Genomic DNA, 23,146 nt, shown 5'->3' with positions numbered 1-23,146 from the left:
TTGAATGGGAGAGAGACAGCACCGGTTTTTCTAAGCTTTACTAACCAATAACCTGACAATCACTTTTACAGTTATGTGCTGGAGTGTGGAGGTGTGACAACAGATAAAGTTTAAACTACTCCCTCAGGCTATCCTTTTCATTCCTCACTATTCATGTGAACAACTGAATGCAACACCATGAATACTTTTGAGGAGAGTGACTGTGTTTATGTCTGATCTTGTCAGACTTTGTTGTTGCCATGTTTCCAGACTTCAGCAATGAACTTAGTAACCAATCATAACTAATACAAATGATGGACATAACTATCAAAATAAGATCAAGTGGTAATAAATAAACTGTCCTTTGAGGGAGGAGGTGCAGGTTCACCCTTTGGGCCTTCAGTCTTGCAAAGGCTTCACCTTTGAAGTCCACTGAAGGAGGTAACCCCTGAATTCAGGTGACTCCACATACTGCTTGTACTGTTTCACCCGGGACATATTTATATTTGATGACTGGGGAGAGATCAGAGACAGAATGGGTCTGTGACTTGTTTTGCATGGGTGCTGATTGTATTGTAAATTTAGTATAAGCATGCCCTCTACAGGCATTCTTAAGCCACTTGAATGAAAGGGTCTGATGCCTCTTTAGCACTCTGTGTAATTAATTAATGGATGTCTTTTCATTAGATCAGTTGTGCAAAACATTTGAACACATGCTGACACTTTCAAACGCACATTTAATTCTGTACACAATGGATTATTCACACATGCAGAATGAGAATAGTACACTTCCTCCCTCTTTCTAGAAGTCCCATTTTCTGTTGTCAGTTAAAATTAATTCATTGTATTTTTATAAGAGTAACTCGGGGCTCTGTGTTATTGTTAACATCTCAATATATTAAAAAAATGGGTGCCTTTTCATAAATTTATGAGAAGGTGAAAAAAAACCTGTATCCTCAATATGGCCAGATATTATTTTTGTTGTTTTGTTTTGTTCTATTTTTCCTCTTGTTTATCTCTGTTTAGTTGATATGTTGATATACAGTTTCTCAGGTTTTGCAAACTTTTTGTTCTCGGTTCAACTTCAGTGTCATTCATGTAGTTTTCAGGCAACATAACATTAGTTCTAACCTCACTGTGCCACAATGTCTTTCTTTCAGCAAATGCAACTATTTGTGGAAAGCAGTGGCTTCATTTACATTCAGTAGTGAGTTCAGCTTGGATCATTTTGATGCTGCAGCAGTATACTGAATATTTCAACTAAATATTTCACTTGCAGCACAGTACTACAACCCTGATTCCAAAAATATTAGGATGCTGTGTAAAACAGAATGTGATAATTTGCTAATTATTTTTGACATATACTCAATTGGAAACAACACAAACATAATATATTTAATGTTTGACCTCATCAACTTCATTGAGTTTTGTAAATATGTGTTTATTCTGAATTTGGTGCCAGCAACATATTTCAAACAAGTTGGGACAGGGACAACAAAGGACTGGAAAAGCTGTAGTATGCAAAACCCTGCTTGGACATTCCACATATAAACAGGATCATTGATAATAGGTGATGTAACAGGTTCACACCTCTGCTAATCACGTAATGGGCTTAGAAACACTGCAAAAACCATAATCATTAAACATAGTTTGTTTTCAGGGTCCCAATTTTTAAAAAAATGTAAATGGACTGTGATTAAATGGTTTGTTTCACCAGACATGGTTCTGTGGTACAGAAAGTATTGGTTTGTCATTGCTGCAGATCAGGGACCTCACATGCACTATGTCCATAAAATCATCAGAAAAATGTCTTATAAGCTCTGTTTTTATTTGTTGTTGTAACCATTTAGGTTTTGTACAGTTAGATAAACATACAATGACACCAATGAGACACTAAAAACCTGCTTTTTCATCTCTCCTGACTGCTCTTATTCTTTTGTTGTTTCTTTAATGTTCCACTCTTCCCTCTTCAACTTGGTTAACAATAGCCTGTCAGGTCAGTTTGATTATTTGTAAGTCATGATAATGATAGTGAATGGTATTGATTCATTAACCAATATGCAAGAAAAATAAATGTGTTCATGTAACCTACTTTTGTCTTGTGCATTTTTGTGTGTATGTTTGATGCAGGCAAGGCTGGACTACTAAACTAGAAAAGTGGACCCCAGAAGTTGTAGCTTCACTGCATGTCAGATGGTGTTGGTAGTTATTATGGATTTGGTACATTACACCACTAAACTTTATGCACACACATAAGCTCTCCTAAGTAGCAACAGCACTCAAGTTGAGAATATGTCACTTTATACTTCTACTTCACAATACAGTACTTATAACTCCATGAAAAATAACCTGCATGCTATGACAGTTCATTATAATAGAGATATTGCTTAACTAAGACAACCTAACCAAATACTAAATTACTCAGCCATTTATATAAATAAAGGTTAAATAACCACCATATCACACACACACACACACACACACACACACACACACACAATTTAATTTATATGTAAATTTACATTAATACAAACACAATCAAAGAATATTCAGAAAAAAAATCTGTGGCTTTATTTATTTATAAGACATGGAGGCAAACCCACCCACTGCAGACAACAAATTTATATTAAGTTAATAAATAAAATAAATTAAAAAGATAGTTCTGACGTATAATCGTCATAATCAAAAATATATAACAGCTACCAGGATTTAACATTTTAAACATTAAAATCAAAATACTATTATAATTTATAACAGATATTAAGTAGATAACGTTGTGTCCACATCTTTATATCTCGTAAATTTGTGTTTTAATTATTAACAAGTTAATGATACATAAATGCAAGACAACAGGCGGAAATCCTAACGACATCGGTCCTAAAACGTCATGGGTGACGTCATCCACGCTGCGTCTGTGTTTTCTCCCAGCCTGAGGAGAGGGATGCTGTGTTTCACTGGGATTGTTAGCACACTGGACATTATGCAGCACCATTTTGTGGTTACACAAGGCTATGCATCACATGTAGATGTATTACTGCTGGAACACTGAGCACTGTGCACTACGTGAGACCGGAACCCGGCGCTGTCGCGACAGCAGCTTGCTGTGAATGAGGTCAGGGTGTTCCAGGAGGGCCGAGCTGCAGCGTGTACCTGTGGACCAGAGGTAGGAAACATCAATGGCAGAACTGACGCCTTCACGGCCCGTTGTTCACTCTATAGACATGCACACCGATGTCCACTGATTCTCTGATGTAAACACGTATATGTTTTTAGGATATAGCCAAGCCTACGTGGGGTAGCCACACCTGTTTAGATGTCTAGCTTGACAGCAGCAATCTGCTGCAAGATTTATACGTTTTTTATGCAGTTGTATGCTGAATAGGGACTTTTGTTCTTAAACTTCTGAACGTGTTACCCTGAGCTCTGGGATTGTATTGTATTTTAGCCATTTTTTTTTAAAACCGTAATAGACAAAAATCAAATCAAATAAATAACAAAATAGATAAAGCCCATCAGGCGACATCTAAAAAAAGATTCAGTAATCTTGAATAAGAATGAAGAGCTGAGGTACTGACTTAATACCCCTGATGTCAGTCAGTTGGTGCACCGTTTTGGTACAGACCATAAACAACCTCTGGATGGATTTCCATGACATTTGTTAGCACATACATGTTGCTCTCAGCCGGCAACATTAACCCCACAAAGTCGCTCTATATGTCAAGCTTTTATATCTTTATCTTTATCATTACATTATATTCATTTCTTATTATTTTGTCATATTATTTATTTAAATTCACAAATAACTCTCTCAATCTGCATCTATCCACAATAGAGCTGTCATAATATCAGCTCTTTACTACAGGATTATAATGGCTTAAATAATTAACAATAACATTGTGGTTATAGTCAAGAATGGTATGTTAAGATACCCCTGGGAAAACCAAACTGAGGTCATTCTCATTTCTCTGATATCTAGAAAACATGCCGTCTCTATCGGAGCAGTTGCATGAGGTGCGAAGTCGGGCTGAAGTGTGTTTCTACTCTGGTGGCAGGGTGGTGGAGGTGCGGGCTGGGGTAATGGCTATGGCTAATGTGCCCTTACCGCCCTGCTCCAAATACCACCACATCGCTGCAGAGACCATGGTCATAGAAAACAGCTTTGGCAGCAACAGGAAGGAGGTGAGCGAGAACAATTACATATAGAAAATCCCCACTCTGATTTACCTCTTGTCCATCCATCCAGGCAGAGACCAAGGTTGGGTAAATCGGGACTGTGGGTTACATTTCACTGAGAACAGAAGAACACACGTAAACTGAATGAGGCAAGTGCACTGAAAAGGAAGCAGTGGATCAAAAGTTTCAAACAATTTCCCACACACTTTCTAGCATTCTGAAGTACATTTCTTTGCCACTTTTCAATGCTGCAACCAATCATCATAAATGGGGCTGGAAAAGGTCAGGACTCTGTACAGTAACCATCTTAAATGTAATCCCAAAATACTTACATTAAAGGGGTGGAATACTATAAAACGAATGCTTGAAAAGCTAAAAATTAAACTGAATTCTCAAAAAGAGGCATTTTCAAATATTTCAGGATACATCTGTAAATAAACCTGTATGGTCACATTCATTTCACAGGTTAAACGTAGTGATGTGCTCACTTAATGTATATGCAGATATAGCTTACCCCATCATTATCCCAAACATGTAGCTGTGGCAGCAGCTACAAACAGTGTAGGCAGCTAGGTTAAGTGGGACTAGGCCCCAGGTATGAGTGTAGAGTTGAAGGTCTCTTTGTGTGAGACCTTGGTTTCCATATCAACCACGTGGTTCTGTGGGGACGTAGAGGCCAATAGACAGGGTTCCTGAAAGAGTTTGGAACGGATAAAGTATGGCAGTCATATGACATGTAGAACAGGTACGTGGCTAAAGGAGGAACTGGGGAGGGTAAGGTGAATATGCCTCAGATTTCAGAACGCCCTTTATCTCACAGATGACCCTCATTATAGGATACATTTTAAAGAAAAGGAAGACATACCATATTTAACATATTTCAAAGGTGTTATCACATTTAAAGGAACAGTTTGACATTCTGGGAAGTGCACTTATTTGCTTTCTGGCTGAAAATTACTTGAGGAGAAAGAAAAAGAATAGAACAAGAAAAATAGAAAAAAAGGAGCTTTTATTTAAAATTTGTGTCTGGACAATTTGGTAACATATTTGCCTTCTATTGCTCTCTTTTAAAACCAAAAGCCAGTTGCATGAAACAGCTAAAGAAGAAGTTAATGGAATGCTTCTCTTCCATCAGATCGATCTTGAACCATAAAATAGTTTCATCTGTGGCCAAATGTATTGCTCTTTCTGTTTTGTTTTGTAGACTCTTGCATCTCTCCAGCGTTTGTCTACAGCTTTGAACATACTGGAAAAGTATGGCTGTAACTTGACAAATCCCAACAGGCCAAAGTACTGGAGGACTGTGAAGCACAACAATCCAGTTTTCAAGGCCACTGTTGATGCTGTTCAGGTAAAAACAAGAAAGTATTTCGAGTGCTCTTTAAAATGGAAGAACTATATATATAGATATTTATGATGGCTTTCTGGTTTGCCATCACCAATTTCTTTGTCAGTCTGGATTTTGAAGTCCCAAAGGATCTTAGCATAGTCATTTTCAACCACCTTGGGAGGTATCATCCATACTGACCTTGGGACATCCAGCCCATACTCAGTGCAGATGTTCCTGTGTACTATGCCAGCCTGTGTACTTGATTATGGCCTTCCATGTAGGCTGTTCCTGTCTTCATTTTACACCTTGCTTTTATATGCTGAATTGTCTCAGAGGTATCTCATAATATGGCTTCTCTCTCTCTCTTTACATGTATATTATATATACACACATATATATATATACATATACATATATATATATATATATATATATATGTATATATGTATAAATATTAAAACTGTCAAAATAGCATGTTATTTTCAATAAGTTATTCATAGAAAAAAGTGGCCACAATGAACAGATGTGAACATGCTATTGACTGGAACGTTTATATTTAAAAAACACACAAACGGAACTGTTGAGTACAAAGCCTTCAAACCTGAAATATCACCATGTTGCCTTCAATCATCAAACTGGAGGCCCTAGTACATCCCCTGATGCTTGCGCTAGCAGCTAAACTTGTCAAGCCACACTAGACAAGGCATTCAGACGCAAAATGAACAAGTCTACCTTTGACGGACAAAGTAACTCCCTTGCAAAATGGATTGCAATGGACTGCAGACCAGTTTTGGTGTTAGAGGATGGGAGTTAGCCGATTCTTTATAGATAGCATCTTCTGACACAACTTAAAGCTGCCTTTGGCTATTTTGATTCATACAGTATGGGAGAAATAGCCTTGACTACATACATACATATATATATATTTGTCCCTCCTCCCCCAGTCCTACGTAAACTACGCAGAAATCTTGTCCTACACCTGTCTCATCTCTTCCTTGATCCTATCCTGAATGGTTCACAAACCCTGTGTTGAAACTGACTGCAACACTTTTCTTTCAATCCTCAGTTCATACTCAACTATTTAACTAAATAAACAAAAAACTTTGAGTTCACGTTACACTGTGTTTGTTCTTTCTGCTCCCAGGGAGGACGAGCAGTCCTCTGCCTCTATGGTTATTCCAATCAGCAGACAGATGGGCTCAGCTTCCCTGATGATGTCATGGATCCAGATGTGGGCCGAGTGGCTGCAGTAACACTGGAAGTGATGAGCCTGAGGATGGAACTAGAAATGCTTATCAGGGTCTGTGTGTGTACGTTTTGAGGCTGGGGAGATGCATTTAGTTCAGAAGGTTTAGGGCCTAAGTGGTTAGGAAATGCACCATATGTGCATTAGGTGACAGGTATAGAAGCATGTGTGTGCACACATATTGATTGCAGCATTTTTACTGTAAAAGTCACTGTAAAAATTGTCAATGTGGTTCAAGTGAAAAACTTCAAAAAAAAGTTCAATTGCTGCCTTAAAATAAGAAAAAATAAATAAAGTGGGGCAATATCAGTATTTTTCCCAAGCATTCTCAATAGAAAGCGAGACAGTGATGCTTTTATACAGTACATAAGTACAGTACAGTGCTCAAAGTTTAAGTGTATTATAAAAGAACCATCAGCAACTTTCCATATGAGAAGAAAGTAGAAAAAGTAGACATGTTACAGGTGGTACCTCAGGATTCGGTTTCTTAACCTGTGTACTTGGGCAAAGGCTTGGTCTGGTTTGATCTTCATCACCATCCAGAAGAAACTTCATAAGAATACTTATGATGACGCCCATACGCATGGCAAAGCTTCATAGCACATCTTTATTGTTGTAAAGCACAATGGTCTCCTCGACCACAACTGCCACGTTGAAGACCTTGCTTGGATCCCGTTCAGTACCTTCATAGCCAAGAAGTAGACCGAGTAGATTTTCCTTCATAACCCTTCTATCATGTGACACTTCAGTAATATGATACACATGATACACTTATTATTGTGTCATACAAAAATTATGTACCTAGCCAAGCAGGCTCACAAGACACCAAGTTAGCTAATCTTAATTCATCACAATGATGATAATACAGAAGGAAATGCTCATTCTTAACCTCACCTGAGCCACAAAATTCATATAACCTGTTACATTAATGCCAATAAAGCATACTGAGTTGCACAGACAGGCTAGGTCACAGTCCTCCCCATCACTAATAATAACAATATATTAATTTTATTATCATGAAAGAAACACCAAACATGAACATAATTCCATTGCAAACCAAACCCCACGTAACAACAGCTCCCCCACCTTTGATTTTCACTTACAATGAAATGGCATTTCTGTGGAGCCAAATCAGGGCCAAAAGTTTCATTCATATGAGAAAAAGATTTGAAATTGAAAGCTGAAATTTCAATTTTGAACTTTGGAAAAATACAACATTGTACTCAAACTAAAAATAAGGTTTTTTTTAGTTTTAATATAATTTTTATTCAGTGCTGACATTCTTTTGAATAAATTATCTATTTTCAGTTTTCACTTTCATATATTTCAATATTTGAGGTCTTATTTTTTCAGTTGTAGATTTTGTCTTTTCAGATTTACCTTCTTTGTTTTTACAGTTTCAAATCTTATGATCTTTTGTTCATTTTAGGTCTCATCTTTTCAGTTTCAAACTTTTGGCCTGGATCTGGCATGGAGGGGGTGGCATCAGCTTAGAGGGGCACGGAATCATGAGTGACAGCATAACAAAGAAGGCTGGGGACCTTCCTCTATCATGTTGCCTTCAGAGAACATAGGTACTGTGAGAAGTATGACTCCACACTTTATGTACACCATGAAAAAAACCGACGGCATTTATTAAGGTTCTGTTTAGCAAGCTGTTTTAAACCGAACTTGGCACCAATCGCAGTATAAGAGCAATAAACTGTGCCACACTGTGCAGTTCAACAGCCACACTCTAACGTTTCCCACTTCCACATGCAACATAGAACGCAGCAAAGTATTGGCTAGCAATGATGTCAGCACCTCCAGGATAACCGGCAGGTTGAAATGTTGGTGCGGAGGAAATGTTTGCTGTTTTTTGAAGAGATACTCTGAGAAATTATCTCAAAAGTTATACTGATGGGTAGGTTTTGTAACATAGAGACATACCTTAAGGAGAATTGGCTAAAGCTGGAAATTAAGCATAGGACTAGCAGAGTGTAGGCTAGTCGGCATATGCGGCTACTGGCCAGTGTCATGCATTGCTGTTTTCTTAATGTGTCAGACTTTAAAAACTTTCTATTATGTACAATATGTCTATTGAGCACCATAATCTCTACTCCACACTCTAAAATGCCACCTCAACACTTAATATAGTCATTGGTATGATTGAAATGGCAACAGTTGAATAAAATTTTATCGAAAGAAATGGTCAGTAATTCTTAGCGGGGCAGAGTAATAATGAGATGTTATAGTTATTTTCTTCTTCATATAAAGATGGGCTGCTGCTGGTTGATGGTAACAGAAGAAATGAAGAAAGGCTTAAAGAAACAGACCTTACACATCCTTACAGTAAAACGTATTCAGCCCCTTGGACGTTTTCCCCCTTTATTGCTTTTATAAATTGAATCATAGTCAATATATTTTGGCTTTTTTTTTTAACATAATTTATTTAAAAAAAGAAAATGACTCCTCAATGTCAAAGTGAAAACAGAGCAAAGCAATGTCAAACTCCTGTAATCTGGAAAATGCAATTTTCATCCATTCTTTGCAAAACTGCTCAAGCTCTTTCAGGGTGCGTGAGGGTCGGGCATGAATAGCCCTTTTCAAGTCCAGCCACAAATCTTCGATTGGATTGAGGTCTGGGCTCTGCCACTCTGGAATATTCACCTTCACCACCGTCTTTAAAACGTTTGTGCGTAGCTTTCGCTGTATGCCTTGGGTCATTGTATTGCTGGAAAGTAAATCCTTTCCCAAGTTGTGGTTCAGATTTTCTCCAGGATTTCCCTGTATTTTGCTGCATTTATTTAACCCTATACCTTTACAAGCCTTCTAGGCCGTGCTGCTGAGAAGCATCCCCACAGCATGATGCTATTACCACCATGCTTCACAGTGGGGATGGTGTGTTTGTGGGATCCACCACACATAGCATCTAGTCTGATGGCCAAAAAGCTCCATTTTGGTCTCAGTAGACCAAAGAACCTTTCTCTGTCCCATCTCAGCTGCTGAAGATTTTAACTCGTTCATAGTAATCATGGGTGTCTTGGTGACCTTCCTCACTAGTCTCCTTCTTGCTAGTCACTCAGATTGTGAGGATGGCTTGCTCTAGGCAGATTTACACATCTGCAGTATTCTTTCAATTTCCTAATGGTGGATTTAACTGAACTCCAGGGGATGACTTGGATTTTTTTTGAATACCAGGAATAGAATACCGATGGACCAGTGACTTCCAGACACAGGTGTCTGCTACAAGCACAGGTGTCTGCTACAATCACTTGAAACTCTGCACTCAAGTGATCTCCATTTCACTAACTGTGCGAGTACTAGCACCAGTTGGCTGGACCTCTGCTGAATTGGCTCAATCGTTTTGAAGGGGGTGAATATTTATGCAATCACTTATTTTACATTATATATTTTTAATTATTTGATATTACTTTGTAGAAATCTGTTTTCACTTTGTCATTGAGTTTTTTGGATATTTTTTTTTGTCAAAAGTTGAGGGTGAATACTTTTTATAGGCACTGTAAAAAAAGTTGATGTTATTCTTAAGACCAGTAAGTATGACACATTTAATTTTAATAAGGTGTGTATGTCACAGTGAAAGAGGTTCAGGTCAACATACATAAAAAGACCTAGGTGAACTGAAGGAGGATTGTGCTTGTTCGCTCCTTCAAAGTAACACTATGTAAATTGTTCAGTTTCATGTTGACTGAAAAACTATACACATTGTCATGCACTACCTCAACTATATAAATGCAGCCACAGCTGTGTTACTCCACCCATGTCAATACAAGTTACTTTAGAGAAATGACCAAACAAGTGCAATTGTAATCACCCAGTTAGTACGTTGATGTCATTGTGATTGAGAGAGAGTAATTATTGTAGAAATCATTGCAGGAAAATGTTTTAGAAGCTTTTATGCTGATTGTGTGGTCATAAGGTGCTTTATTCAGAGGGAATGATTTGGTATATGTGTATGAGCAGTTCATTTTACTTTTTGCTTGTCTTCAGATAAAAAGCATTAATGAAGTCGTATTATTTGGTTTGATCCCAGGAGGCTCATCCCCACCCTGAGTTCTATGAGAGAATCATTCCTACACTGAGACACAAGGTAGAGTCCATCATAACACAATCATCTCTGTTTTCTCTTCAGTTACATGTTTTTATTTTAAAGACACACCAGCAAAGACTATATAACTGAGTAAATCAGTACTGAATCAAAAAACCTCTTGTGCACTCAAACCACAAATGGCACGTACATTTATTTTCAGGCTTTTCCAGGCCATACAAGGACTGTATTGAGAGGACCATTTTTTTCTTATAAAAAATATATGGCCTGTTAGCGTATATTTTGCAGGCAGTAAAGCAGACCTGGGCATTTTGCGGCCCGCGGTATGTTAGTCATTAACGCCATAGTTATTTCTTTTTTTACCTTTTACAGGTTCAAAAATTGTACCAGAATTGTCCACCTTCACTTGAAATATAGTCAATTCGTTAAAATAGATTAGATCATCAAATGCATAAATTAAACATGCCAAATGTATGTGATCTGAATACTCAATTAGATCTGATAATTATACGCCCTTTATTATCCTCCTTTTGTTATCCTGGTATTGTGCTGGGGCTTGTGAGGATAGCTTCGTCTGTTAAAGTCATCTTGGCTGTGAAATGTTGGTACTGGTATTATACTGAATGAAAAATCACTTATTTTGATGTTTATGATGACCTATAGTGCCATTTCTTCGCATCAGTTTTTACCCACTCTTCTCTCCTCTCAGGATGTTGGTCTCAACACTGATGCTGTGGTCTACTACTCCTCCACTTCATACCATTCAGATGGTCAGACCAAGTCTCTAGCCCTCTCCGTTCTACATCGTTCCTCCAAGGAGCGCAACCATGGTCACTCCCTGTCCTCAAAACATCAAAGTCTCAGGTCGATTCAAGTCTTTTCCACCTCCTCAAACAAGCATCCTGGTGAGGAGCGAAATCACTGTTTTATTGCTTTGACTGCTTGGTTAGCTATGTATTCATTTGTCCTTGTTTATGTGACATCTATAGTCACACATTGACAATTTCCTTAGATGCACAAATGATGCCTGTAGGAAACACGTGACCCGTCATGGACATAAAAGAATAACTAGGGTACAGAAGTAGGATGCGTCAATCCAGAGAGCGAATGTGATAAAACTGCTGCTTTTCTGCCGAGTTCATGCATTAGTTTTATCACATTCACTGTTGCCTTTACTCGCCACATCTTTTCATGCTCCTCTTTCAGCCCTTGGTATGTTCCAGCTTCTTTGTTCTTTCTTCTTGATGTTGTTGTCACTTGGGATCACAACATCTGTTACCACTGCCTTCTTCTGTTGCTTCTTGATCAACACAATATCCAGTTGGTTAGTAATCACCAGTCTGTCAGTGTCAGGATCTTAGCTTGGTCATTCTCAACCACCTTGGGAGGCGTCTTCCGTTCTGACATTAGGACTTCCAGCCCATACTCAGCACAGATGTTCCTGTACACAGTTCCAGCCATTGGGTTATATCATTCCATGTACCTTGTTCCTGTCTGCATCTTACACCCTGCTGTCTCAGGGACATCTTTGCAAAGCTTTCTGTTGTAGTAGACTTCAGCAACTTCTATTGATCTTGTACTGAGTGCCTGTTTTTGTGCTGCCATGATTAGTGCTTCTGTGCTGTCCTTCAATCCAGCCTTTACCAGCCGTTGGTAGGATTACTTGATATGAGCCACTTCTTTTATCTGTTGTTGGTACATGCGGTGCAGGGGCTTATCCCTCCATGATGGTTCATCGTCTTCCTCCTCCTCCTCTTCCTGCCTGAGGTATTCACTGAGCAGTTGATCTTGAGGTACTCCTGGACCTTTGTTGTTTCTTCCTAGACAGTGCCTCTGACACTCACTCGTTCTAGCCTCCCTCATTCCACTAAATGTATATTGTCAGGGTGCTGGACTTGGGGTGAAACTTCTCATGTGTTGTGAGGAGCTTCCTCGTCTTGATGTTGGTGGCCTCTATCTCCTCTTTTGGCCAGTTTATTATACCAGTGGTGTATCTGATGATTGGCAGGATGAATGTGTTGATGGCTCAGGCCTTGTTCTTCCTATTCAGCCCATGTTTCAGGCCCTGCCTCACTCTGTGTTGATATTTGACTGTGGCTGACTTCCTTGTTGCCTCCAAGGTATTTGTAATTCTCCTGAGCATCGATGAACTAGAAGTTCAACCCCCTTTGTTCTGATCATCTTCCCTTTCTTTGATACTATCCGACCACACTTATCACTTATCACCGACCACATTTTTAGCTTACAGATTGATGTCCTTCATGTGGAGGAGGTGATTGATGGTTTCTCCACTTTGTAACCAGTATTGGTAGCCACTCTTTGTGATGATCTGGCTGAGGCGGTTCAGGCCTATGCAGAACAGGAGCAGGGATAGTGCATCACCTTGATACCACACTCAATGGTAAATTTTGCAGTTCACTTTGAGTTGCTTTCTACAGGTCCATTGAATTCCTTATGAAGGCTGTTAGTGTCTTGTTGACATTTCCAAGCATTCCAGTATCCATGTGGCACTGAGTAGTAGGCTTTCTTTTAGTCCATTTGGACATCATGACGTGTTTCAGTAGCCCTTTTCTCATCAGTTTGCGCTGGTTCCCCGTCACCTGACATGGACCTTGTTGACCCTGGGGATGTTCAAGACTGTATAACTCTTGCCTAAAGGTCCAAACATTTCCTGTGAATATTCTCATTCATCCAGGTCATGGTTATCTCAAGGAAATTCAATCGAATGCAACTGGACTTAGTTATTTGTCTTTGAAGACGTTTCACCTCTGTAGGTTTCATACACACACACACACACACACACACACACACACACACACACACACACACACACACACACATGGCCAATACTGTTTCCAGCAATCAGTGATTGGTAATTGGCCCAGAAAATCATGATTGGAACGCCCTTAATTATAAGCAAACCAGTGAAGCCATAATACTGCAGTATAAAATAATGTGACAGTGTTTGGTACAGTGTATTGATTTCTGTGTTTCAGAGAACTGCACTATCTGTGAAATATTCCGTGTCTCTTCCCACTGCCTCACTTGCCTCCAGAGGCTCTGCTCAGAATGTGACAGACTGTACCACTCCTATCCTGAAAGGGCAAACCACCGTCGAATAGCTGTTAGACCATCATCGTCGTCATCGTCATCATCCCAAAACAGGAGCAGTCAGAGGTCAATAGTTTTGGCAATACACATTAAGAATGCTTTGATGCTACTGGTCCACAACCAGTGCTGGTCCTGACTCATAACAATCAAAACAATCACATCATAACAACCCCTCTTCCCCTGTTTCAGTTCTTCCATCTGGCGTTGTCTTCACTGCACTAAAATCAACTCTGTCCAGGATGTGTTATGTGAGGAGTGTGAGCTCCCTTGCATGGAATCAGTGAGCTCAAAAGAGGATGAATCTCAGCCTGCCACCATCACTGGTATGTGTTGTCTTTTGGTCCTTCCTACCTCCTTTATTCTGCTACTTTTTAGTTTTCTCTGTGACAATGAATCCAAGATGAAAGAAAATAAATCCATGGCATGGATGCCTTGACTTACTGCTGTTGCACTGGAGAAAGTTATGTTTGCTGATATGGTATGAATTCCTTTAAGTATGTATTGCATTCAGTATATCATGATAATTTCAAGGGCAGTGGTCAGAACTGTCGCCTCATAGCAAGAGGCTTCCAGATTCAAACCCCGGTCTGGGCCCTTCTATGTGGAGTTTGCATGTTCTCCCTGTGCCTGCGTGGGTTTTCTCTGGCTTCCAAAACACATGTACATTAGGTTATTTGGCTGCTCTACATTGCCCCTAGGTGTGAGTGTGTGCATGTGTGGTTGTCTGTCTTTGTGTGTGGGCCCTGCGTTTGACTGGCGACCAGTCCAGGGTGTGCCCCACCTCTCGCCCGTAATCAACTTGGATAGGCTCCAGCTCCCCCGTGACTCTGACAGATTAGCAGTATAAAAAATTAATGGATGGATGGATAGTAATTCCAATTTTGCTTGTCATTTAAATTGTTAAAAGTAATTTATTAGTTTTTAATGTGTAATGGTACTATTTTTTTCTGTTTATTTGTATTACCAGAAATGGATGCCACAGTCATGATGTTTCTGGAACAAATGGTATAAATAGTACTCAGTGGTACTCTTGGTGTGGTTGAGGACACGGATGAATGATAGTAATGTGAACTGAATGAACTGACATTTGTGTGTGTGCTGTGTTCTTCTCAGAGTGGCAGTGTAAGAGCTGTACCATGGTGAATGCAGCCAGCAGTATTTTGTGTGAGGTGTGTGAAAGACCTCGTTTGGCTACACGACCTCCAGTGACCCCATCACACCCACCCATCAACCCCCCCAGACCACCAGCACCAGTACTGGGCATGCCCGGTGACCCTGACAGCCAGGTCAGTTAACACCTTGCGTATGTGTTATGTTTGTCAAGTTTCCTTTTAGCCTTGCTAGCTGTGTTCAGCCTGTTTGTCCACAATTAAATATCTTCAAACTTCAAACGAGTCCATGAAGACACTTGAGAATAAATGGAACAGTGTTGATATCTGATGCAGATTGTGAGAGCAGCGGCACAACAGACTTTCTCCCAAAGGGATGTTACATACAGTGCCTGTAAAATGTCATCAACCCCCTTTGGATGTGATTAATTTGCCTTTTTTCTTGGTCTTATTTCTTCATATCCAAGATAAATAATCTTGTCAATAACCATATTTACAAAATTATTACACTTGGATATTCAGTCTATTTTCAGTTGAAGCTTATTCTGTGGTTGTCACACTTTTATTCCAGATAACTGCCGCAGTAGAAGTAGATGGTTTTGTGTACTTGAAGAAGCAAAGTGATTTTAAAACTAGACAAAAGCTTCACTCCAGATATGTCTGTTTGTGTGTCCTAATGTCGCAATCCTCCGATCCCCTCCAAACTGCACATATTCATGTGCACAGTATTTTGCATTTTCGCATTTTGTGTCTTCTGTGTTGTATTTTTGTAATATTACCTTTACTGAAGTAAACGATCAAAGTACTTCTTCCACTGCTGTCCTTGATTATGCCATCCAGAGTTTGTTAGCAGACAGTTAATCCAAAAGACTGGCATCTATTCCTCTGTTCAGGTATGTTAGTACAATTAACAGCACAGCAAACAATATTATTTGTCATGCAATTGGCATTAAAAATTCTTTAAAAGGCACCAACGTTACAAGCAAGGTTGAGAAGTGAAGTTCTGGAATTAGCTTAGGTGAAGCCTAGCAGACCATTTGCAGCTAACTCAAAGCAAAGTTACTCAAAGCAGCAGCATCTTTAGTTTTGCCTTGGTTGGTTGGCTGTTTGCGTCAGATTTCAACTTAAATTCTTGGTCAGTCATGCAAGAAGCTTCAGCTGTATGCAAATCAAATTAGAGAGTTTTAGTGTGAGATTTCCTCTGTGTTACTAAGCCAGGAACCCAGCATCAAGGAAGTTTCTCTGCAGATTATTGTAACTGTAACAAGTCATAAATAATTTAAACAAAAAGGTGTGGCAAATTAATGTAATGTTTTTCTTATTATATTCCGTATCACATCATGTACTTATCTGCCAAAACATTTCCTAGGAAATTATTACGTAGGTATGGGATTAGTGAAATAATTAATTCATCTCAGCTAAGCCCTATCTCAGCCCTAAGCCTGTGTGGAAATCACACCTTACAGCCTAAATGAAATTATCTGTGTTTTGGTGTTCATATTTATTTATTTATTGACCAGACCATAGACCAAACATGGTCAATGAGGCGCTCACTTTTTTGCTTCCTCACTATGTTTAGCCTGTTGAAGTTGTTGTAGTTTGAAGAGTTCAAAATCTGAAAATGTCAGTACGGATTATTTGGACAGTCACGTTTTGACTTTTGTATAATTAGTGCCTCTCTGTCTGTTTGTCTCTGCCTAGTGGGTGTGTCAGTTCTGCACCTATCTGAACTACTCTCCTGCTACAGTGTGTGAGATGTGTGACCTCGCCCGTCCAGAGCCTGCACCCTTGCCTGCAAAGCTTAGCCCTCCCTCTCCTGTCAGACGGGTCCCCGCTCTGCCAGTCAAACCCAAAGAGCCTGCCTCTGAAGACATGAACAGCTGGAGGCAGAAGCTGATGAAGGAGGAGGGACTGAAGCTAATTCAGCTTATTAGAGCAAGTCGCCTTCATTACCTGTCACTGTAATTGGATCTAGACAGCATTTAGTGTCTGTGTTTTATTTTATGTGTTCTTTGTCTTTGTCAGGATGGAGAAAAGAAAGGAGTGAGTCCAGAGGAGGTGTATGCAAGCATGAAGGTAGCTGGGGACAGTAGCATCCTGCTCTACAAGTGGCTAAAGAAAGAGCTTCCTCTGCTGTTAGATCAGATCAGGATGTTGGTGGTAACATCTTCCCCTCAGTCTGTTTCTGACAGGACCGCAACAGGACACATGGTCAGTATGCCTGTCTCAGTATCAGTCAAAGGCTGTATGATCACTGTCAGATCACTGAGACTGTCACTGTCAGTAGTGCTGTTTGTTGGTGACAGACTTTCCCCTAACACAGGGCAGGGTGTGTGAAGCTCCTGCTGAGGATGCTGGGAAAGAGGTGGACCCTGCAGAAACAGACAGTGTGGTTCAGCTGTCGAGAGTAGAGGCGAAGCAGGCCTGGCTAACAGCAGGAGGTGACACAGAAAGAGCTGCTACACAAGCTCTGAAAGACAGACTTGCCAAGGTGACAAATATGTCTCCATAAACTTTGAAGACGCGCACAATAATATATTCATGTCCTCCTTTTGTCTGGAGATAATGTCTTTTTTTCCCTCACCCTATCCTCTCAGGTAAAGGAGCTTTGTGCGCTGGGCTTCAGTGATGAGACTCGCTGTCATGAGGTTTTAAGGCAGAGTGGTGGTGAGGTGAGGAGCGCCCTGGCCCTGCTGCAGCGACCCCTTCTGGAACCCTTCCATAAGCACATTTGGAGTGATAAGCCCGAGCCTCCTGTGGACATTCATCACCCTGACAAACAAGTGAGACCTAGATGGAGTCACTGTAAAAGTTCAGTCCTCAACCATCTGAATTCTGTTATGAGTCTGGTGTTTAGAAATGTAGAAACTCTCTTTAGGTTCTCATACTGCTCTTTCATGTCATATCATGTAATGCAAATGGTTTCTCCACATTAGGTCACAGAGGGGAAAAGAAAAAAATGGAAGGATCTGAAAAAGCAGTAGAAACATAAAATACTGATATTATGTAACCTCAGAGAATCATCACCATCTCTGCACTCCTCAGCTCTATGGAGCTTTATAGCCATCAGAGCATGGTTTTGGTTGTCTAGGCTGGCAAACTAGTCACTAGTCAGATCACTCATCAGCGTTGTTTCCAGCATTGTACTCTACCTGAACTGGACCAAAGAGCAGACCGAGAAGTTAATGACAAGCTGAAAACATAATGTATAATGGAGCATTTAGCAGCTAAAGAGCTATATATTCCCCTCAACATAATATGGATACAAACCAAAGCTAAAGGGAGATAATGCTACAAGGTGTCTTTGTAGAAGTATGTTTATATGAAAATAAACAGGAAGTAATATGCTGCAGAGAGGAAAAAGAAAGTTAGCTATGCTGAACTGTAGAAGTTTTGAAATACACTGAAACATCAGCCTTAACGCTCACACTGCTCTGTCTGCTGCATAGGTGAAACTGTCAAGTATGAACCTCCAAATGTGGTTCCTGAGCAGACTGGGTCTTAGAAGAGACCAAATTCTACATTGTGATAATCTTAATAAATAAAATAAATATTGTAGCCAAGTTGCATCTTGAAGAAGATAATAAAATGGTAACACAAGGCATAATGTAAACCAAGACAACAAACTTTAATTCTGTTCACATGTCTACTGCAGTGCATATACTGACAGATTTTTTTCTATACAAGTAGCCTGCATAAGTGCTGATCGGGGGATGGGGGGACCGAATTTCACCCAGTTTTGGGTTTTGTGGATTTTTTTGCATCCTTTTGGAGTGACTTTTAGTTCATAGAGAGAATTGTTTCTTTTTCATTTGTCATATTTTAATAGCCGTTTGATTTCTTCTCTTCTGTTCTCTTACAGTTTTTTCGTTTGTTCACTCTGCCTGTCCTCGGCCTGTCGCCGTAACAAAATTCGATTCAAATGCATAGACCATGTTAATAATATTTCTTTGTCTCAGTTTCTAAAATGACTGCTTTTAATAACAGTTTCTATATATATTTGATCTGCTCTGATCTCAGCCACCATAGTGCTGTAGTTGTTTTATTTCCTTTGCCGTGAACACATTGTAATAATGAGCATGATTTGTTGGGAGCGTAGTTTGTTAGGTTTCAAGAGCTGCAGCTGGACTGTTCTTAACTGTTTGTTAACCTGGGTACCATAGCACCTTTATGATAATAACTCAGTTTTGTGTTTTCAACACATTCTCCTACCCAAAGTGGCCAAAAATAAGACTTCACTGAGACAACCAGGATATGCAAAGTCTATCTTTGTTGTATCCTTCTGCATAATTCCTTTCTTCTTTTTCAGCGCGTATGTCGGAGGTTACTAGCAGTGTACGATCTTCCTAGCTGGGGTCGCTGTGAGCTGGCATTGTCACTCCTTCTAGAGCACAATGCCCCATACTCACTGGAAGATGTAGTGCAGGCTGTACGAGAGTCCCATGACAGGGAATTTATCAAGAGAGTGCTGGCTAAAGAGTGTCCCATCTGCCTCTCAGTCTTCCCCCACAACAAGGTACTGCCACAGTGAATCTTTATATGAACTTTGCAGCATATCCTACGTAAGTCGTAACTTTCTTGCCCTCCCTTTCCTTACAGATGCAGTCTCTGACGTCCTGCCAGTGTTCAGTATGTTGTGGTTGTTTCCAGCAGCACTTCACCATCGCTGTGAGGGATAAACACATCAGAGACATGGTATGTCCAGTCTGCTGGGAGCCTGACATCAATGACCCTGAACACCTCAACAGCTACTTCTCCACCCTGGACATCCAGGTAGGGAATCACATTAGCTGAAGAAGGAGTGAAAGAGTGAAGTAAGGCCTCTGACTCACAGCTCACTGGTGTCAGCTTGACACAGGGTGTCTGATGACACCAGAAAGGGGTACAGCAAAATTCCATTTGTCTCTGTTACTCGTGAAGCAATGTATTTGTACCATCTAGAACAGACAAAGAACGGACTGCAGACTGAGCCTCTTCAGTGGAGCAGTTATTCTCCAGCACAGCAAGCCAACATACAACTGGGTGGACTAACACACACAATATGATAGATTCCTTAATCGTTCCTTCACATGGTCAGGCCTGGCTGGTTTTACCACTTTACCACTATAAGGTTCTTTTCTTACCTTTATACAGTGTGCCATACATATATGTATGTATATTTTAGAAAAGCACCACATAAGGCTGGAAATTATTTTATTTGCAACTAATTGAAAGTACTGTAGCTTCCTGGCATTTCAACCTCATGAAATCATAAAGTGGGGCTGGACCTGAGCTGGAGTGTGGCTGGACCTAGAGGTGAAGCTGGACTAGGCTAGGCTCTGCAATGAGCAGCATCTTGTTAATGCGCTGAGCATTGAATATTGTCACAGATGGCCATATATTGCAGTTAGTTGAAAGTTACAGTTAGTCTTAGATTTAACAGAGCTCCTTCAGAGACACAGAATAGCTTTTCACTGAGTAGTGTAACCTTGACAAGTAAACTGATCTTCATGGGTAAAATTGGTGGGGTCATTCTTGTCTTTTTGCATGTCTCAGCTCATCTACTACAAACAAAGTTTATGTTTCAGTCATTGATACACATCTTTAATGAATGTATTATATGCTTCAGCTGCGAGAATGTTTGGAATCAGAAGTCTATGAGCTCTTCCATAAGAAGCTGACAGAGCAGGCTCTAATCAAGGACCCCAAGTTCCTCTGGTGCTGTCATGTGAGTACATAATAAGTCACACTTGATTTTATCATCGATCAAATTTCATGTACAATTTTTAAGATTATGGAAGCTTCAGTGACTTTAAGAGCTCTGTTTTTGTTGTGCACAACTTGGTATGAAGTTGTTCAGCACAAAGCGCATGGGTGGGTGCACAGGGGTGGATGAGGAAGCTACATTGGATCTTAGAAGCTGCTCTGAGATAGATTCATCAGCCTGTTATTAAAATCAGTCTGCAGTGGTCTATTGATCAAAACAGATTATTCTTGAGTAAAAAGTTTCCTCTTCACTTCAGTTAAATCTCTAACGGTGCCACTGACCCAGCTTGCACAACAGCAGGTTGCAGCTGCTTCTAAGTGGAATGCAGCACTCATTGATACACCAGTGACTTTCTTGCTATGACATATCAAAATGTCTTCTGTTCAAAAAGTGTATTCTGTCTGCTCACATGGGAGATGTCAAAACTCAATAAGAGTTTCAGGTTTTATTCTTCAGCAAACGATCACAATGGTCACATCATATTTTATGATATGATGTGACCATTTATAACCATTTATAGATTGGTAAGCATGTTAAATTAGCACAACTTATCTAGCACAATGAACAATTTTCCTGACCTGACAATGTTATTATTTAAAATAATGGTAAAGTTTATTATCATCATATTATCACGTTTCACCAGTGAAGTAGCTAAATGGCAACCTAACACTGACAAAGGACAATATGTTCTCAACTCTATTAATGTTAGATAATGATTCTCCTTTCCTCGCCTCTTGTTTTCTCTCCTCTTCTCTTTCTGTTTTCCCTCTTTTCCTCCTATTTTCTTTCCTGTCCTCCATTTTACTCTCCCCAGTGTTCATATGGCTTTATCTATGACGGAGACCAGCTGAAGGTCACATGTTTTCAATGCCACAACAGCTTCTGTGCTCAGTGTAAAAAGCCTGTAAGTATTACGTGTCTCGCTCTGTTCTCTAAACTTCTCCTCTTTCTGTTCAGAATTAAGAATCACTTTATTGACAGTATATATATTTTTACATACACACACTGAATTTGTCTTCTGCATTTATCCCATCCTTAGTTGAACACACACATGCAACACCTGGCAAATTACATGCAGTGAAACACACACAAGAGCAGTGGGCAGCATCAAACGCTCAGGGAGCATATTGGGGGGTTAAGTGCCTTGCTCAAGGGCACATCAGCCAGCTAATGGAGAGGGGGAGCATTTTTTTCCTCATTAATCACTCCACCACACCCAAATTTTCGAACCGAATCGAACCAGCAACCCTCCGATCTCAAGCCGCTTTTCCAACCTCTAGGCCACGGCTGCTGATTCTGTATTTGGTTTCTCACAGATCGTATCATTTTTTGTCCTTTTTGCCACCTTCTCTTCTCCCCCAGTTATTAAAGTTATATCTTGTATATATCTTGTTGTAATGCTCCAAAAAATAAAATGTATGTGGGGCACACTAGAAGACTTAAACTGAGGTCTGTCAATTCACAATTTCAGATCAAAATTTTGCCTCTTAAATATCATGAGACTTTGCTCTATAAAGCAAATATAGCATGACACAGAGCCCCTATGTTAGAGAATTTCAGGTTTCAGGCAAGAGATCTAATAGAAAAAAGTCACATAAATTAATATGTAGACTATATGTAGACCATGTAGACTTGACAACAATTATAACAACCTGTCATGTCTGTCCTTGTAATTTATGATGTTTACTGCATGTATGTTTCTCTCTCTCTCTCTTTCATCCTCTCTGTCCTGTCTAAAATGTATTTCCCTTTTGTTCCTTTCTATCCCCTGTAAAGCATTGTTTTTAATGAAGGAATGGACGGTGCTTATTAGTGAACATATTCGTGCTTCCCCATTGTGTCTGCAGTGGGAGTCTCAGCATGCAGGTTTGTCCTGTGAACAGTACCAGTCGTGGAAGAGAGAGAATGATCCAGAGTATCAGAGACAGGGTCTGGCTGGATACCTCAGAGACAATGGCATCAGTAAGCGCACACACACACACAAATTAATAAATTGTGTTGTTTAGCGAGGGCTGCGGTACTAAAATATCTGTGATCTATGTAAAGGAAAACAGCACCAGCTTAGTGGTATACATCAGTATGTCCTCCAGTGCACACAGAACTCTAGAGTGTTGTGCACTAGTAGGAGCAATTTGGTTATTGGCAAGAAGATCAATGGTTATAGGGAATAATCATTGAAATCAATTGAGTGTATTATTTACACGTATAGAATCAGGGCACCACCCTGTCACCAGGGACCAATAGCCAAATTAACAAGTGGGGAAAAACAGTCTCTTAATGTTTGGAAGGGTAAACTCGAGCACTGACTGTCATGAATCCAGCTGTTGTCATTAGTACCTTTCACAATAAACACAGACCACGACGGATTAAAATTATAATAGATTTTATTAAAAGCAACAAGCAT

General features: G+C 39.8%; 1 protein-coding gene across 2 annotated transcripts in view; it reads left to right on the top strand.

Annotated features, from left to right (window-relative positions):
• Positions 1 to 2,863: 2,863 nt before the first annotated feature.
• Positions 2,864 to 23,146, top strand: part of LOC124069865 (E3 ubiquitin-protein ligase RNF31) — a 35,517-nt gene continuing 15,234 nt past the window's right edge. For both annotated transcript variants that reach the window (XR_006845114.1, XM_046409356.1), the window contains exons 1-18: positions 2,864 to 3,142; positions 3,956 to 4,158; positions 5,357 to 5,503; positions 6,627 to 6,782; positions 10,762 to 10,818; positions 11,486 to 11,681; positions 13,773 to 13,953; positions 14,077 to 14,210; positions 15,001 to 15,173; positions 16,698 to 16,931; positions 17,022 to 17,207; positions 17,320 to 17,487; positions 17,594 to 17,779; positions 19,306 to 19,512; positions 19,596 to 19,769; positions 20,605 to 20,703; positions 21,557 to 21,646; positions 22,590 to 22,704. Coding sequence is in view for 1 of the 2 variants with exons in the window: in XM_046409356.1 (XP_046265312.1) it covers positions 3,961 to 4,158; positions 5,357 to 5,503; positions 6,627 to 6,782; positions 10,762 to 10,818; positions 11,486 to 11,681; positions 13,773 to 13,953; positions 14,077 to 14,210; positions 15,001 to 15,173; positions 16,698 to 16,931; positions 17,022 to 17,207; positions 17,320 to 17,487; positions 17,594 to 17,779; positions 19,306 to 19,512; positions 19,596 to 19,769; positions 20,605 to 20,703; positions 21,557 to 21,646; positions 22,590 to 22,704 (2,701 nt within the window). In the remaining variant the exon portion in view is untranslated. The remainder of the gene's footprint in view (positions 3,143 to 3,955; positions 4,159 to 5,356; positions 5,504 to 6,626; positions 6,783 to 10,761; positions 10,819 to 11,485; positions 11,682 to 13,772; positions 13,954 to 14,076; positions 14,211 to 15,000; positions 15,174 to 16,697; positions 16,932 to 17,021; positions 17,208 to 17,319; positions 17,488 to 17,593; positions 17,780 to 19,305; positions 19,513 to 19,595; positions 19,770 to 20,604; positions 20,704 to 21,556; positions 21,647 to 22,589; positions 22,705 to 23,146) is intronic.

The sequence above is a fragment of the Scatophagus argus genome, chromosome 13 (assembly GCF_020382885.2).
Source record: "Scatophagus argus isolate fScaArg1 chromosome 13, fScaArg1.pri, whole genome shotgun sequence".
Lineage (NCBI taxonomy): Eukaryota > Metazoa > Chordata > Actinopteri > Scatophagidae > Scatophagus > Scatophagus argus.
This window is presented reverse-complemented; position numbering and strand designations above follow the sequence as displayed.